At 40.0% G+C, this 16711-nt stretch overlaps 1 protein-coding gene and 1 pseudogene across 1 annotated transcript; one reads left to right on the top strand and one right to left on the bottom strand.

Annotated features, from left to right (window-relative positions):
- The first annotated feature begins 1401 nt into the window (after positions 1 to 1401).
- Positions 1402 to 5742, top strand: LOC132167966 (mechanosensitive ion channel protein 6). Its single transcript, XM_059579020.2, has 5 exons — positions 1402 to 3516; positions 4214 to 4337; positions 4557 to 4850; positions 4927 to 5129; positions 5224 to 5742. The coding sequence occupies exons 1-5, from the start codon at positions 1616 to 1618 to the stop codon at positions 5516 to 5518; spliced, it is 2817 nt and encodes a 938-aa protein (XP_059435003.1). The 5' UTR covers positions 1402 to 1615; the 3' UTR covers positions 5519 to 5742.
- A 3342-nt stretch (positions 5743 to 9084) lies between these two features.
- On the bottom strand, positions 9085 to 14517 carry LOC148587449 (uncharacterized; annotated as a pseudogene).
- Between the last annotated feature and the right edge of the window lie 2194 nt (positions 14518 to 16711).

The raw sequence follows: 16711 nt of genomic DNA, 5'->3' as shown, positions 1-16711 counted from the left end.
GATAGCTGTCAAAGTCACCGAGTCAAAGTACTAGTCGATGTTCAAGTTCTGGCCATAATTGTTGATGTTCCAAATCAAGCCATAGTAGCTATTCTTCAGCTAACTGATGTTGAAGATAATATTCACTAACAAGCTGTTCATCTTGTGAGGCATCACAATGATAAAAATCTATGATTTGATTACGAAAATTTAAGGGATTTGTTTGTTATCAAAAAAATAAATAAATAAAATTACCGATAAAACACTATAAATAGAAAAAGAAAATCTAGCCTACCAGCTTTAATGTGTGCAGCCACATAATTTCCATGTCTGGCTGTCTCTATAATGAGAGATTCTGTAGTATAAACGTAGCTCCTTTTTTTTTTTTTTTTTTTTTAGGTAATAATCAAACAAAGCCTTAGTTTTCTTCCCTCACAATTCACAAAGACAGCGATGTTAATCGAACATACACGCTTGTTTTGTTCTGTTCTGGTCTACCCAAAATGGATCGCAAAGACAGTGATGTGAATCAAACAAACACAACAACGGTTTCTACATTGGTTGACTTTAATGAATAATAATAATAATAAGAAATAAATAAAAGAGTGAACCCCGATACTAATGAACGACACGTAGCAAACTTTTCCGATATATTTGGCATTTATAGCGCCACGATTGCTGTCACATTCTTGTGGTTGGTTAGCTCTAGAAAACGAACGAGGCCTATTTTTAGCCACGTGGCGTCACTATAGGCAGCTTTATTGTGCAAAACAGTGAAAACGTCACTGGCGGGTCAGCTTAGGCTTTTTTTTTTTTTTTAATTTTTAATTTTTATATGGGAGTGGGACACGTGTACTTGCGCCGGAAGCTTTGAGCTCCGTGTTCCCACAATGCCCTTTGTTGATTCCAGCTGTTCACAGTGATATTTACAAACGCAAATCTTGTGGGAATACAAAGAAACGTGCACAAGAAGACAATGTTTTAGCCTTTTAGGACATACACATACATGATTGGTTGTTTGAGCGTCAAAATTTCGTTAAAATGGGAAATAATAATAGCCTTGTACCTAAAAGATTTGGGAATTAGATTTGAATTAGTGATATGTATTTTATAAGACGTGATTTATAATTAATTGAATTATCTCTTAAAAATATTTTAAAAAGTATTTTAATGTAATATAAAATATTTTTATGTTTTAAGTTATTTATTAATATATTGTATGAATTATAATATTTTTCTATTTTATGGAAGAATATGAGTATGCTAAATTATTATTCACACTTATTTATGACACTTCTCAGAAAAGAAAAAAAAAAGGATCAGTGGTACTATGGTCATTATGTAAACAATCTAGGGCTTTTCTGTTCCGTGGTCTCTGTCGCAGAAAGACACCCGGACAGACTCTCTCTCTCTCACTTTCAGGGTCTGGTTGAATTGAAAATCTTGACATTTTTTTAAATTGCTCTCACTGTACACGCGTCAACCAAATTTCCCTACAAACCCTAAACAAATCCCGTCCCGGCAATATTTTTCTTAGATTCAAGGCACCAACTTTCCTAACATTCTGACTGAAAAAGTTTCAGTATGATATAATATTGAGTACCAAATATATTTTATTCGCAGAAACAAATAAATAATGGATTTCTCTCTGAAGAAATCGTTCAGATCAAATGGCTCTTACAAGCACTTGAGGAAGATCTCCGCTGGTGGAGACACTGACCGTAGCAACGAGCACCTCCCCATTCTGTTCGACCACAAATCCAATGAGCAGCAGTCAATGAGGGCCTTTGAACGCTCCGACCGCAGCGAGGTCATTGTCAAGATCGACGACGGAGATTTCTCTGGTAAAAAAGACGCGGTGACCCCCATCAACATGAACAACAACAACAGTAACAAGATTTGGAGAGAGTCCAGCTACGACTTCTGGAAAGAAGACGACGACGACGACAACAAGAACAACAATGTGAATAATGGGGGTTTTGATTTCGTGCCACGCGGGCAGGGGGTGGAGGATCCGCCGTCGAAGCTGATTGGTCAGTTTCTGCATAAACAGAGAGCCTCCGGTGAGATGTCTTTGGACATGGATCTCGAGATGGACGAGCTCCGGAATCTCCCTCCGGTGGCCGAGTCTCCGATGAAGGCCACGACCCAGACGTCCAATGAGTTCAAGGTCTCGTTCCAGCCCTCCAATGCCGGGTTCGAGTCGGCGACGGACGCGGTTCGACGTCGTTACAAGGAAGCGTCCGTGGACGAAGAAGAGGGACACCGTAATCAACAACAACAACGACAATCGCCGCCGCAACAAGCTCAGCAATGCGGTAGGGTAAGTGGGGCTTTGGGCGGTGAGGTGGTGAGGTGCACCTCGAACGGGTCGTTTCAAAGGAAGTCGAGCTTGTTGAGAGCGAAGACCAGGTCGAGGCTGATGGACCCACCGGACGAGCCGGAGAGGCGGTCGGGCCGGGTTCCCAAGTCGGGTCAGCTCCGGTCCGGGATGCTGGCCAAGGCCTTGGACGACGACGAGGACGACCCGTTCTGGGACGATGATTTGCCGAACGAATACAAGAAAACCAGTCTTAGCGCTGTGACTGTGTTGGAATTCGTGAGCTTGATTTTGATCATCGCCGCTTTGGTTTGTTCTCTTTCGATTCCTTACTTGAGGAACAAGAATCTGTGGAAGCTCAAGCTGTGGAAATGGGAGGTTCTGGTCTTGGTTTTGATCTGTGGGAGATTGGTGTCCGGGTGGGGGATTAGGATCATAGTGTTCTTTATAGAGAGGAACTTCCTTTTACGCAAAAGGGTTCTCTATTTCGTTTATGGGGTTCGAAAGGCGGTGCGTAATTGTCTGTGGCTGGGGCTTGTTTTGATAGCTTGGCACTTTTTGTTTGATAAAAAGGTTGAGAGGGAGACCAAGAGTGATAAGCTTAGGTATGTGACTAAGGTTCTCGTTTGTTTGTTGGTTGGTACCTTGGTTTGGTTGGTGAAGACCCTTATGGTGAAGGTGTTGGCTTCGTCTTTTCATGTCAGTACTTATTTTGATCGGATCCAGGAGTCTCTGTTTAACCAGTATGTGATAGAGACGCTTTCTGGGCAGCCATTGATTGAGATGCGGAATGCGGAGGAGGAGGAGATTAAGCTTGCCGATGAGGTGAAGAAGCTGCAGAATGCTGGCGCTACTATCCCCCCTGATCTCAAGGCCAGTGCTTTCCCTTCGATGATGAGTGGAAGGGTTATAGGGAGTGGAGGGCTGCAGAAGAGTCCCCGAGTGAAGAGTGGAAAGCTTTCTCGGGCATCGTCCAAGAAGGGGGATGATCAAGGGATCACCATTGATCATCTGCATAGGTTGAATCCCAAGAATGTGTCGGCCTGGAATATGAAGAGATTGATGAATATTGTTCGGTATGGGACTCTTTCCACTCTGGATGAGCAGATTTTGGATACCACTAATGAGGATGAGACTAATACCCAGATTAGGAGTGAATGCGAGGCGAAAACTGCAGCCAAGAAGATATTTCTGAATGTCGCTCGGCAAGGTTCCAAGTAATTAGTCCTCAACTTCTTTGACATCTTTCTTTTTATTGTGCTTTTGTGTGTGTGTGCCCTTAATTAGTTTGATTGGAACTTCTTATATTGCAATGTTTCATTTCATGCACTTGAACTTATATGGGGTGAATTTCGTTAGTAATTGTTGTTTCCAGATATGGAAGTCTTTGTGAGTCACTCTGTTATGTCTGTTATGTCTGTATTTGAACTATTTCCTCAAAAGAACATCATGCATCTGTATATATGTATACACCTTAATACCTTAATAGTATCACACTGTCAAGAAATAAATGGATTAAACGAGTTTTAAAGCAACACAGCGGAAGGGGTTCAGAGCTTTTCTTTTGGAAAGTTGGGGGGGAGGGGAGATGAGTTACAAGAGCCATCCTGCTGGGCATTAAGACTTAATATGTTGTCAGAGGTATTATATAACAACTTCAGTTCCTTTATTGGCAAGTCTAGATCACATGATTTTCTGCCAAGGGGAAGCCAGCAGCATCCCCATTTAGACTTGAGCATATATATATTCGACTTTTGATACTGTTCTTTTACCCTTAAGGCTTATTTTTCGTATTGCTTGTAGTATGTCCTGGTTGTTGGTCTGTGATCTCTCCATCCTATGAAGTACCGTTTGTTAAGTTGATTGACTAATCACCTATCTAATGCAAATCTCTGTTTATTGTTTCTTTCTCAGGTTCATCTACCTGGAGGACTTGATGCGTTTCTTGGTAGAAGATGAGGCTTTGAAAACCCTGAGTCTCTTTGAAGGAGCCTCTGAGACCAAGAGAATTAGCAAATCATCCTTGAAGAACTGGGTGGTGAGGACTGGGCAACAAATGGTTTTTTATGTTTTCACTTTTTCGATCTCCTTTTCAATGGCAGCAATAGAAGTGAATCTCCTAGTTGATAAGTTAGAAGAAGCATGATTTACAATGTCTAAGCTTTACCTATTAAATTTTAAGAATCCTGGTCGATCTATAATTGATTACAGACAGCATCAATGGTGCAGACATTGATTATGAATTTGATTGTTCCAGGTCAATGCCTTCAGAGAGCGGAGAGCACTTGCTTTGACGTTGAATGATACCAAAACAGCCGTGAACACACTTCATCGAGTCGTGAACATTATAGTTGCCATTGTTATATTAGTTATTTCGCTCCTGATACTGGGAATTGCCACCACCAAATTTCTGCTCTTTGTGAGCTCTCAGCTTGTCCTTGCCGCATTCATCTTTGGAAACACCTGCAAGACGGTATTCGAAGCAATCATCTTCTTATTTGTAATGCACCCATTTGACGTGGGAGATAGGTGTGAAATCGAAGGCGTTCAGGTAATTTCCCATCTCTTAGCTGTTAATTTTTCCCTTTTCATATCTGAGTCCTAATCTGTTTTCAAATAAATTTCAGATGGTTGTAGAAGAAATGAACATCTTGACTACGATATTTCTGAGATATGATAACACAAAGATTATTTACCCAAACACTGTTCTTGCTACCAAGTGTATCAATAACTTCTATCGAAGCCCTGACATGGGAGATGCTGTTGAGTTCTGTGTCCATATATCTACTCCAGCAGATAAGATTGCACTCATAAGACAGAGAATCATAAGGTATCTTTAGGAAGATAACCTCTACCTCATTTGACATTGGCTACATATGTATATGCTGATATTTTTCTCCTTTTTGTTGCTGCTGGCTCTGCAGTTATATTGAGAGCAAGAAGGAGCATTGGTATCCTGCACCTATGACTATATTCAAGGATGTGGAAGAATTAAACAGACTGAAAATAGCCGTATGGCTGACACACAGAATGAACCACCAGGACATGGGAGAAAGGTGGTCAAGGAGATCTCTTTTGGTTGAAGAAATGGTTAAGATTTTCCGTGAGCTTGACATTCAGTACCGCCTGCTGCCCATTGACATCAATGTCCGCGCCATGCCTCCTGCTCCTGTGAATTCTACCCGGCTTCCCTCTACTTGGTCAGAAACTACAAGTTGAGTGAGAAAACAAGAGGATTTTTTTTTTCTGACTGCATATGATCCCTTGGTGATGCTCTCTGTGAGGCACTATTTTCATAGAGTAGGTTCCTCTGGAGAATGGAGAGGCGTTTTTGTGTATATTGCTTTGTAGTTGGTTAATCTTGTTCCAAGTTATTCTTTTGAGTCTTTTATCACAAACTATATCCCACTATAGCAATTTCCTGTTTTAACAGAATTTGAATTGTTCTATCTCTCCTCTTGAAAGTAATTTCCTCCTCGCTGATGATTCCATAGAGTAAGGCTTACTCGGCGTATTTTAAGCGACTTACTTTTTGTTTTTTCAAGTGAGTAATATGTAAAGTTACTCGGCGTATCTAGGCATTAGTTCGAATTCTCCATTAGAAATTCAAATTTGCCGAGTAATATATAAAGTTACAAATTTAATGATAAATTCATCTATTTATTATATGAAATTTAAAAAATGGTTGAATACCTAGTACTTTTTAAAAAAATGGTTAAAAAGTAGGGGTGAAAACCTAGTCCCGGTTTTCGGTTATTGGCCAAAACCGGCAACTAGAACTAGGATACTCGGTTTTTTATTTTTGAAAACTGGAACTCGGTACCCGGTTAACCGGTTATACAATAACTGGTCGGTTCCAGTTGGTACTTGATTATCCGGACCAGGGTAGCCGATTTTTTTAATTTTTTTTTGGAATTTGGGGCTTATTATAGATATTGGGCCTAATTTTTGGGTTTAATTTAACCATTTTGTGCTCATTGAGAAAACAAAAGAAAAAAACAATCAGCCTTAAAATGCCTTAAAATTTCATTTTAAAAGCTTACATAATACATGAGATTAAACTACATTTACATAGACTACATTAGTAGATACATGAGATTAAATGCCCTAAGCAATTAGTCTGTGTTAGGGCTGGGCACGAGGCGGGGCGGGGCGGGGTGGGTATCAGGTTTTTTCCCACCCGCCCCGCACCTTGCGGGTTTGGGATTTTCCAACCCGCCACCCAATCCCAATGACCAAGATCCGCGCGGGTCGGGTTAGAGAGATCGAGAGGCGAGAGTGACTGAGTGAGATGAGAGATCGAGAGCCGAGAGTGACTGAGTGAGATGAGAGATCGAGAGTCGACTGCCGAAAGGATCGAGAGGCAAGAGTGACTGAGTGAGATGAGAGATTGAGAGCCTTCAAGGTGCTGAGTCTAGGGGTGGGTATCGGGGGAATCGGTGACGGTAGGGGGTTTTCCGCCTACCGTCCAGACTTTGTCGGTGAAGTCGGTAATTTCATCGACTTCATCTCGACTAAGTTTATTTCGACCGTTACCGTCATCGATTATTCGGTGACAGTGACGGTAACGGTCAGTAACCTGTTAGAGAGAGAGAGAGCGTTGTGGGGTGGAGAGGTCCGGTTGGTCTATTCTTCGTCGCTGCTTCGCGGGCTGGCAGATCACAAACTAGAAAGCTGCTTCTTCAAGATGAGATGATGGGCTGCTGGATGACAGCCTTACGTGGTAATGGATGACATCTCAAGTTGGTGATGAGAATTATACGGTTAGGATTTAAAGAAAATGATCCAAAGGCTAGAAATAAAAAGAGCTTTGTACCAATCCCCTAGAAAAAAGAGCTTTACAGGGTAACTCTTCAAAGCCTTCTTCTTCTTGTTTCTCTTCTTCTTCATCTAGTAGACCAGTGCTATGAATTCCACCATAGCCGCCAAATCATCATTTCTTATTTCTGATTTCTGATGTCGGTAACTTCGGTTCAGTTTCGGTCGAAAACCGTCTTCTTTGAAGGCTATTTTGCCTACCGAACTGAAAATGTTGGAAATCTTAAAAGCCTACCGCTTATCGGCCGGCCGGTAGTCTGTGTCGGACGGCGTCAGGGCGGTTACGATTGAAACTCGACCTGTTGGGTTGAGAATATCCAACTCGTGCGGTGCGGCTGTCGGGCTGTGTTGAGTGTTGAGAACTTGAGTGCTGGGTGCCGAAATCGAATGGGTTATGGGTAAGTCTAGGGTTTTCTTTTTGTGTTTTAGGACCTGCGGGTAGGAGTGGGTCGGGGTGGGTACCCGCATAGGAAATTTTAGTAAACCCGAAATCCGCCCCACCCAGCCCCGCACGGGTTGGATATTCTCAACCCAAACCCGCGAAAATAAACATTAAACCCGCACGGGCCGGGCCGGGGCTGGGTGGGTTGGGCGGGTTTTTGCCCACCCCTAGTCTGTGTGTGTCTAAGTGTCTGTGTTTAGAAGAAATGAAGAAGAGAACAATACTAGAGAAGTGATTTACGATTTTTGTGAACCTTAGAGTAAAAACAAAATAATAAATATACTAAATTAGAATATATATATATATATATATATATATATATATATATATATATATATATATATACACAACTGGTTACCCGGTTATAACCATGTATTTAAAAACCCCAAAACTGGTAACTGGAACAGGGCACCCTAGTTACCAGTTTTTCCCAACCGGTTTCTCGGGTTTTTTTTACACCACTAGATAGAACCCTTATGTTTGGTTTCAGACAACTTTCTTCTTCCTGTTCATCTTTGGGAATAAAATCCCAAAAATCAACAGGCAAACCCCTAAACTTTTTCTTCAGAAACTTCACTGACAACTTTTCATTTACCTATGCTATAATCGCACTATTTCTAAAGAGTTCCTTAGAGGAAACTTTAAATTTCACTTTTGGATACCACTTTACTTAATTTTCCAGTTTATTATGGAAGCATGATTTTAAAATCACAAAGGCTTGAAAAGAAAAAAGAATAATAAGAGCATAGCAAAATTATAATACAATACTTGCAACTCTCACTACAAAAAAATGGATTTTTTTTTTTTTTTGACAGGGTGTTTTTGACGTGTTAGGTGGCCTGACACGTCACTAAACTTTATTAACGTGTGTCGGGGGTTAAAATTATGGGTGACAAAAAAGGGAATTTTTTGACGTGTCACTGTTTGACACGTCAATAATTTGTGACGTGTCAAAAAGTAGCACGTCAAAACACTTTTTTTAACATGTCATTTTCTAACACGTCAAAAAATTTCTAACGTGCCAGAAAATAACATGTCAATAAATATTACTGATGTAGCAGTAGTGGCACGTCATAAATTTTTTTGACATGTCGGTACTACAATGTCAGTAATAGTCAGAAATTTTTTGACGTGTCAAACGTTATGACACGTCAAAAAAAAATTGGTAATTTTTAAATTTTAATTTTTTGCCTCCCCCTATATATTTTTTGAATTTTTTCGGGGTTCTAGCCGACTTTCAGATTTAACCTGATATACAATTTACATATATACTACAAAAGAACTATCCATCAATCCATGCAAATAACATAATACATATCCATCAACGTCAATCACAAACATACAAGTTCGATGTACATTTAACAAACTATCAACAAAACCAGCTTTAAGACACAATAAAACTATCTCTGTTATCACGAGACATATATATAACTATATATCTAATTACATCAAGAAAACTATTACAAATACAATTACATCAACAAAACAACTTATGTTCACCAAGTGCGAATGGCCAACCATTTGCTCAATCCAAGTCATCATTGATATCAATAGCATCCTCTCCATAGCCACTAGCTGCAAATGACAAAACAATCAGCAAACAATATGATAGAATCTTATCAAGTCTTAATCATTGAGCAACGTTACTATGTAAACAAAGGTCATCATACTCAACAAATTCATATTTATATCTACACCTCTAACATATTTTCGTGATCAAATCAAATGGATGTCACATTCTACAAGGACCATAGTGGTCCATCTCACGATGCCAAACATTTCAAATGCATAGCTCTAACCCACATCCACCACCAAACCAACCAAGATATAAACCAAATTCAACAGGATTTGCAACATCATTAATGACAATCACTACAAAATATCTAAACTCTAAATTTAGAGGTGCACATATATATAGGTACAGTTCTAAAACCACATTGACCATTAAAAAATGTCATTACCTGACTCACTATCGATCGACAATCTCAGAATCGCGAAAGGTGGGGAAGCTCTGTCTAGCGCTGCCTTATATTGAGTCACCTCAGGCGCGGAGCTCGACCGCATCATTTCCTCGAGCTGGCGAAAACGGGCCTCAAACATGGCAACTTTTGCTGTCATCTGAGCTTCCATATGAGCCTCTTTTTCAGCCAACTGCAAATCTTTTGCAGCCATCTGCGCAGCCACCTGCTAAGCTACCCGTGCATTTGTCTGCTCTCGCTCTGCGGCCAACAGCGCATCCATCTGTGCCTTGTGCTGTGCCCTCTCAGCCTCAAGTGCTCTGTTAAGAAATTCTTGTGAGACCGTGGAGTGCCCGGGGTTTTGTGACTATGCTTATGATGGTGTATAGTATGAGTATGTTGCCCCGCATAGGTAGAATATTTGGTCCAACCTGTCGAACCCTACCAGTGTACTCAGGCTTATTTCTAATCGCCTGGGCATACGTGTCGTTCGGCGCCCACCGTACCGTCCCCTCTGTCATGCTCAACAATGTTGCAAGTTCAATAGGTATTAGCTCCTCCATCCTCTCCTATATGTTACATTAATTATTGGTGCATCATATAACTATTAATCGTAAATAAATTATCACACACATATATAAGCAAAACAACTTATGAAAGGTGAGTAGCATACACATCTCTCCTTGATTATGTCATTCGGATAATTATCATCCTTCTTCTTATGTGTCTTGATGTACAACTGTGCTCGTGTAGGAAGAGTGCCCATAGTTACGGTCTGCCGAAAAAATAGAACATAAAGAGATGTATATATATATATATAAGTATAGGGTAAATTACACACATACCTCCTCATGTGTCAGCCTCGCGATGCTCTTCAACCTGGTGCAGTGAGGCATATTGTTCAATGCTCGCAATCTCTTTATATGCGCAGCTTACTCCTACACAATTAACAATCTTAATTTGTGAGCACTAACACAATTACAATTAATAAAACTAAACAAAATAATAGTATAACTCACAACCTACCTCATTCTGCTTGTCACACCATTTATCCAACAAGATCTCCAAGTCAAAGGGGTCGTACTCGTCGAGCTTTCCTTGCCTCATTCTTGCTCCTACGATGTCTGGAGTATTGTTCGATTGAATGGCAAGATCATCTTTTAACTGGTGCCTCCAAGTCCTTAGCTTGACGCCCATATCTCGAAACGCGTCCTTTTTTACGGCTTTAATATTGCACTTTGGTAGGACGTAAAAGTCCACCTGCACAAGTTAAAAATCGATAAATTAAAAAAACAAAAATATATATGTGTATATGTATATACATATACATTCACATATATATATATATATATATATATATTAACAACTTAGAGCGTATATATACATGCATTAGGAGCGTTTGACATATTAAAATGCACATGCTATCATATAACATCTAGCTAAAACATACCATCAAGGCGTCCCATATATCCTCTTTCGTACGTTCCGGTACCTTCGTCCAGTCGTCCCGTATTCTAACATAATTTCCTCTCCTTATAATCTTACCACTCATCCGTCTAAACCTCAGAGCACTAAATCCTACGGGCTGCCATGAATTATTGTACTCGGGTACGATCCTTTTCCCCGCGAGGACCCCCGGCAACCTGTTCGAGTCGTTAATGGTGAACACCTCTAAATAGGTGCTTCCATCTGGATTGATGCCTAATACATTAGTAATTACCGATGTTAGTTATTTCGAATTGAATACTAACAGCAAAATATAAAGACATATATATTAGTGTTCTGGGCATATGTACTTACTTATCGTCTGGACTTGGCGAGGGCCTAATCGGGCTGGAGCAGTGTCCTCGAGCTGCGAGTCATCTGTGGCACCTGTCCCACCAAGCAGGTCCTCTGGGGCCTCTGTCTCACTGTCATCCATACTTGCGCTAGGTTGGCTGTAGAGTCGCTCCACATGGCCATGAGAACACACTCCTAACTCGCTCATCGTCATTAGGTGATCAGGTGTATGAAAGGATGCATCTTTGTCGTACAGAGACGGCTTATACCGATACCCCAGCTGGGTCAGGCCTGTCGGACCGTATGGATTAAGAACACGGGTCTCCCCTTCCACATCATCTAGAAGTAATGGTTGATACCCAACCTGCTGCCTCATAAGCATAGCAATGTCCTGTTGCTCGCTGTCACTAGGGTGGTACGATATAGACCTTTGCGCTATAAACTGCTGCACTGGAGATGTGGACCTCCGTGCACTTGCCTTCCCCCTAGTATTCATATCAACCTACGAAAGACAGCACGCACCCAATTAATTACGTATACAATGTATGAAATATGCACTGTCATATGTAAATGACTCACCCGATTAATTGTGTTGATGTAATAATTAGTGAACAACTACCAATCAATGTAGTAAGAAATAACAGTAAACCAGTCAATTAATGTGAACTACACACACACACACACACACATATATATATATATATATATATATATATATATATATATATATATATATATATATATATATATATATATATATATATATATTCAACTTTTATTTAATCACGTATGCTTGGTTTGGATCTAAGTCGGGTCTGACGTATTCGATGTGATCCTGCGAATCGTGATCATTATTACTAGTCAATAGCAGCGGCTCACACTTGTGGTAGTTGACACATCCATCATGAGGCCCTTCACCCTCACCAACGCCGTATTCGTTTCTAGGTTTAGTTTTACAGCGCAAACCCAATCTGGGTCCCTATCATCTTAGACGTAAAGTACCTAGTTAACTTGTGAAGTTAGCACATACGGCTCATCAATAATCAACTCTCTCGTGTGAACAAGGTTTTTGAAGTTGACAAGCATTAAGCCATACTTGTCCACCTTGTATCCCCTGTCCCTCGTGTTGTCCGCCCAATCACATCTGAACATAATGTACTTAGTCGTATCATAGTACTCAATCTCAAGTATTTCCGTTAACTTCTCGTAGTACGTTTCGCCATCAACAGTCGGCACGCACACCCCGCTGTTTTGAGTCTTCTTTCCGGCATCATATGTAAGAGTGCGAAGCAGCTTGCTATTAACCACATATCTATTGTATCTAACTGCTGACTACCTAGGCCCTCTACAATGCATTACCAATTTGTCACCAAGTTCCATCCTGCATCGATCGTCCAATTGATCGACCTGTGAGTATCTTACGTACAATGGAAAACACAAAGATAGTTTGTTTAGTTGATATGAACCAGAAGCAAATATACTCCGACTGTTCTTCTGTTAATTTCTAACGTTAGTCTTACGTAATCATGGTACCAATCGCAAAACTGCTCATAATGTTGGGTTTCCAATTGATCTTCCGTCTTTTGCCCATATTGCATGATCGCCTAAGCGTATCCATGTGCATCCTACAATTCAAAACTAGTTTCATTATAATTCAAAACTAATGGTGCAAGTTGATTGAACATACACATGCAAGTAAAGGACCTCGACTTATGTCCGCAGTTGAAGGAACTCGTCCAAGTTAAATATAATATACTGGTGAATCTGTGTCAATGTGATGCGGTCGAGTCCGACTCGTGTTCCAAGTCCCTTTGAACTATCCGGATTTTTTTGGGTCCTATTGTGAATTGTTGGTGCGTCATCTAAATACCTCGAATAGAACGTCATCAACTCAGTAGCTATATAGCCCTCCACAATGCAGCCCTCAAGGGCCGCTTTGTTACACACATTAGACTTGAACCCTCCAAGGCTCCTACATATAAACATCGATTAGTCAATCAATTTAGTTAGTAATTGTCTTGTATTGGATTGAAAAATAAAACTAGGAATATCCGTAAACAAATTTACCTCTCTCCCGGATACATCAACCTATACTGTACCGGTTCACTAAGTCGGCATTCACTGACAAGATGCACAACCACGTGAACCATGCTGGTAAACAACCTGAGGGGAATACCTGTTCCATCTTGCTCAAAGTGATACAAACGTCACCCTGTAGTCGGTCTATATCCTCTTGTGTCAATGTTGTTGAACATACGCCGCTGAAGAATACATACATCTCAATAAGAGGTATAACCACGTTACCTGGCAGTGATCCACGCAATGCAATAGGTAAAAGTTGTTGCATAAGTACGTGATTGTTATGACTCTTTAAACCCGATGTCGTACGTTCCTTAAGTCGTAAACTACGAGAAATGTTCGAGACATATCCATCGGGCACCCTTACATTTCGTATCACTTTCAAAAAATATTGGGGAAACTTCATTAAGGACCCCTAAACTTCCACCCGTTTTGAAATACCCCCCCTGAACTTCAAAATCTCTCAATTTAGTCCCCTGAACTTTCAATTGCTCTCAATTTGGACCCTTCCGTTAATTTTAGCAGTTAAAAATTCAAAAAAAGACCAAAATATCCCTGATTTTTATTTTTTATTTAAAAAAAAAAACGTTTTTGAAGGTAGAATTTTATACAAAAGTCAGGGGTATAAATGTCATGTGACGTTTAAAATCTAACGGATGGGTCCAAATTGAAAGCAATTGAAAGTTTAGGGGACTAAATTGAGAGATTTTGAAGTTCAAGGGGGTATTTCAAAACGGGTGGAAGTTTGGGGGTCCTTAGTGAAGTTTCCCCAAAAATATTTTTTATCATCCTTGGACATCGTGAGAAGAAGGTGGGGGCATATAGGTTTTACCATCCTTGCCCATGTAGGAATGAAGTGTATGTATCAAACCCATTTCTTACCAGTCTGCGTGGGCTTGGAGGTTGTCATTCGTTTTCTTTAGAATGTCCAGTATTGTGCCAAGTATGTTGTCCATCAAATTTTTTTCTATGTGCATGACATCAATGTTGTGCCGCAATAAATTATCTTTCCAATACGGCAACCTAAAGAAAATATTTTTTTTCTTCCACAATACATTATTAGTACTTTTCTTCCGCGTCTTTCCTTTTTCTTTACCATCCGGCTTTGCTTTACCGGCGTTCTCATCCCCAGATACGATCATTTCTAATTATTTCAGGATTTCATCTCCACCTGGCACATCGGGGGCACATTCTAGTTCTTGCTTGCCATTAAATGTTCTTTTGTTCTGCCTGCACAGATGATCCATGGGCAAGTATCGCCTGTACTCCGTAAAACACCATTTATGGTCATGTTTTAACCATCTGGACCTTATCAAGTACATACAGCAAGGACATACCTTCTCACTCCTGGTAGGCCATCCGGACAAATCTGCGTATGCGAGGAAGTCATTAATTGTCCACATCAACTGCGCTCATAACACAAAATTATTTTTCTTTGAGACGTCAAATGCGCGTACTCTTATATTCTATAGTTCCTGTAACTCTTCAATTAAGAGTTGAAGGTAGACATGTATATCCATTCCAGGTGAATTTGGGCTCGGGATAATCAGGGATAGTATGAAAGACGTTTGTTTCATGCATATCCAATGAGGCAAGTTGTACGGTACAAGCATTATAGGCCAAGTGTTGTTGGATGTGCGCATGTTCCCAAATAGATTAAATCCATCTGAGGTTAGTTTAAGCCTATCGTTCTTGCTGTTCGCTGAAAATCCCGGATGTAAATTGTTGAATGAATGCCATACTTCGACGTCGGCCGGATGCCTCAATACGCCGTCCTTAGTAAGGCCGTCTGCATGCCACCTCATATAGGGCGCAGTATGCTCTGACATAAATAGCCTCTGTAGTTGTGGTATGAGTGGAAACCACCACAACACCTTCACCAGACGCTTCTTACTCGATGATATGAGTTGACCATCCTCATATAAATGGATTGCATCATTCCATTTAGATTTTCCACAGACGGTACATGAATCCAACTCCTTATTACCCTTCCAAAATAACATACAGTCATTACGACACGCCAGAATCTTCTCATACTCGAGTCCCATGTCCCGTAGAAACTTTTTCGCCTCATATGTATTAACTGGCAAAGTTTCATCACTCGCAGGCAGCAACTGATTAATGAACTTAACGAAAGACAAGAATATCGCGTTACTAAGTCCACCAACGCACTTCAAGTTGTACAGATATATAATTACACTTAGTTTCCTAGGTTTGGTCCCAGCATGAAGTGACTTCTTCGCTTTTTTAAGTAGGTCGTAATACTTTAGTACTTCACCTTCAGCAGCTTCTTGATTCACAATTTCTTCACCCCCTTTACACCACGAATTGAGGCTCACAATTGTCTTCCCTGACTTTGTGTATGCCGAATAAATCACGCAACATGGCGTGCATGTCTCCACCCTGATCTGTGCTTGCACCAACATTTACGGTCGAACAATTCAAATTAGAGCTTGTAGCAAGACCCCGTACATGCTTCTCACCGTGATAGTACCAGTGTGTGTATATAGTCATTATTCCTTTACCCCCTGTCAAGTGGTCAAATACGAAACTGAACGGGTGGCGCTGGTTATTTCGACATGTCTTACAAGGGCAACAGATGAATCCATCAGGAGTTGTACAGTTACTAACTGCAAAGTCCACAAACAATCTACACCGGTCTCTGTATTCCCTCGTACCCCTAAACTTTGTCATCCAAGTCTTGTCCATTTTTCTCTACGTACATTAGGAACAAATACATAATACTTAAAAATAACAAATAAACACATACGCCTAATCTAAATACAAACCAATTAATATAGTACAAATTTAAAGAAATCTAGCTGGTTTTTTTTTTTTTTTTTTTAAACATGTAATTTACATGATGTAAAGTTGCAAAACCTAAACAACACCAAAACTAGTCCATATTTAAATGCTTTTAAACTAGTCCATTAAAAAAAATACAAAACATGCACGTACTATACCTACCATATGTTCAAAAAATTTAAATATAATTTAAATCAAATAATTCACAGAAATATATATATTGACAAATGCATTTCTTATTTGTCAATCACTAAACATGCATATTAATTTCTTCAAACCCCAAATGTTGCTATTTCTAACAAATTAAACTTCAAATTTAAATGCTAAAACCGTTAAACACTAAACAAACATATATGAGAACCCTAACACTAGGTTAGTTAGTATCCTTTTTTTTTTTAAGTGTCCATATATGTGGACCCTAAATGAATTACTTCTCAAAATCACCAAATATAGCTCACAAATCAATTGCTTCCTCACAAATACTCAATCCAGTGCATTAACGAAACATCATCAAATTGAAGACAAAATAAA

Source organism: Corylus avellana, chromosome 2 (assembly GCF_965113065.1).
Source record: "Corylus avellana chromosome 2, dhCorAvel1.hap1.2, whole genome shotgun sequence".
Lineage (NCBI taxonomy): Eukaryota > Viridiplantae > Streptophyta > Magnoliopsida > Fagales > Betulaceae > Corylus > Corylus avellana.
This window is presented reverse-complemented; position numbering and strand designations above follow the sequence as displayed.

What these genes read in the sequence shown, in the direction of transcription:
- LOC132167966 (XM_059579020.2), top strand. Translation starts at nt 1,616, where the DNA reads ATGGATTTCTCTCTGAAGAAATCGTTCAGATCAAATGGCTCTTACAAG. An exon ending in CATCCTTGAAGAACTGGGTG is followed by an intron (nt 4,338 to 4,556) that starts GTGAGGACTGGG and finishes TGATTGTTCCAG; the next exon opens with GTCAATGCCTTCAGAGAGCG. An exon ending in ATAAGACAGAGAATCATAAG is followed by an intron (nt 5,130 to 5,223) that starts GTATCTTTAGGA and finishes CTGGCTCTGCAG; the next exon opens with TTATATTGAGAGCAAGAAGG.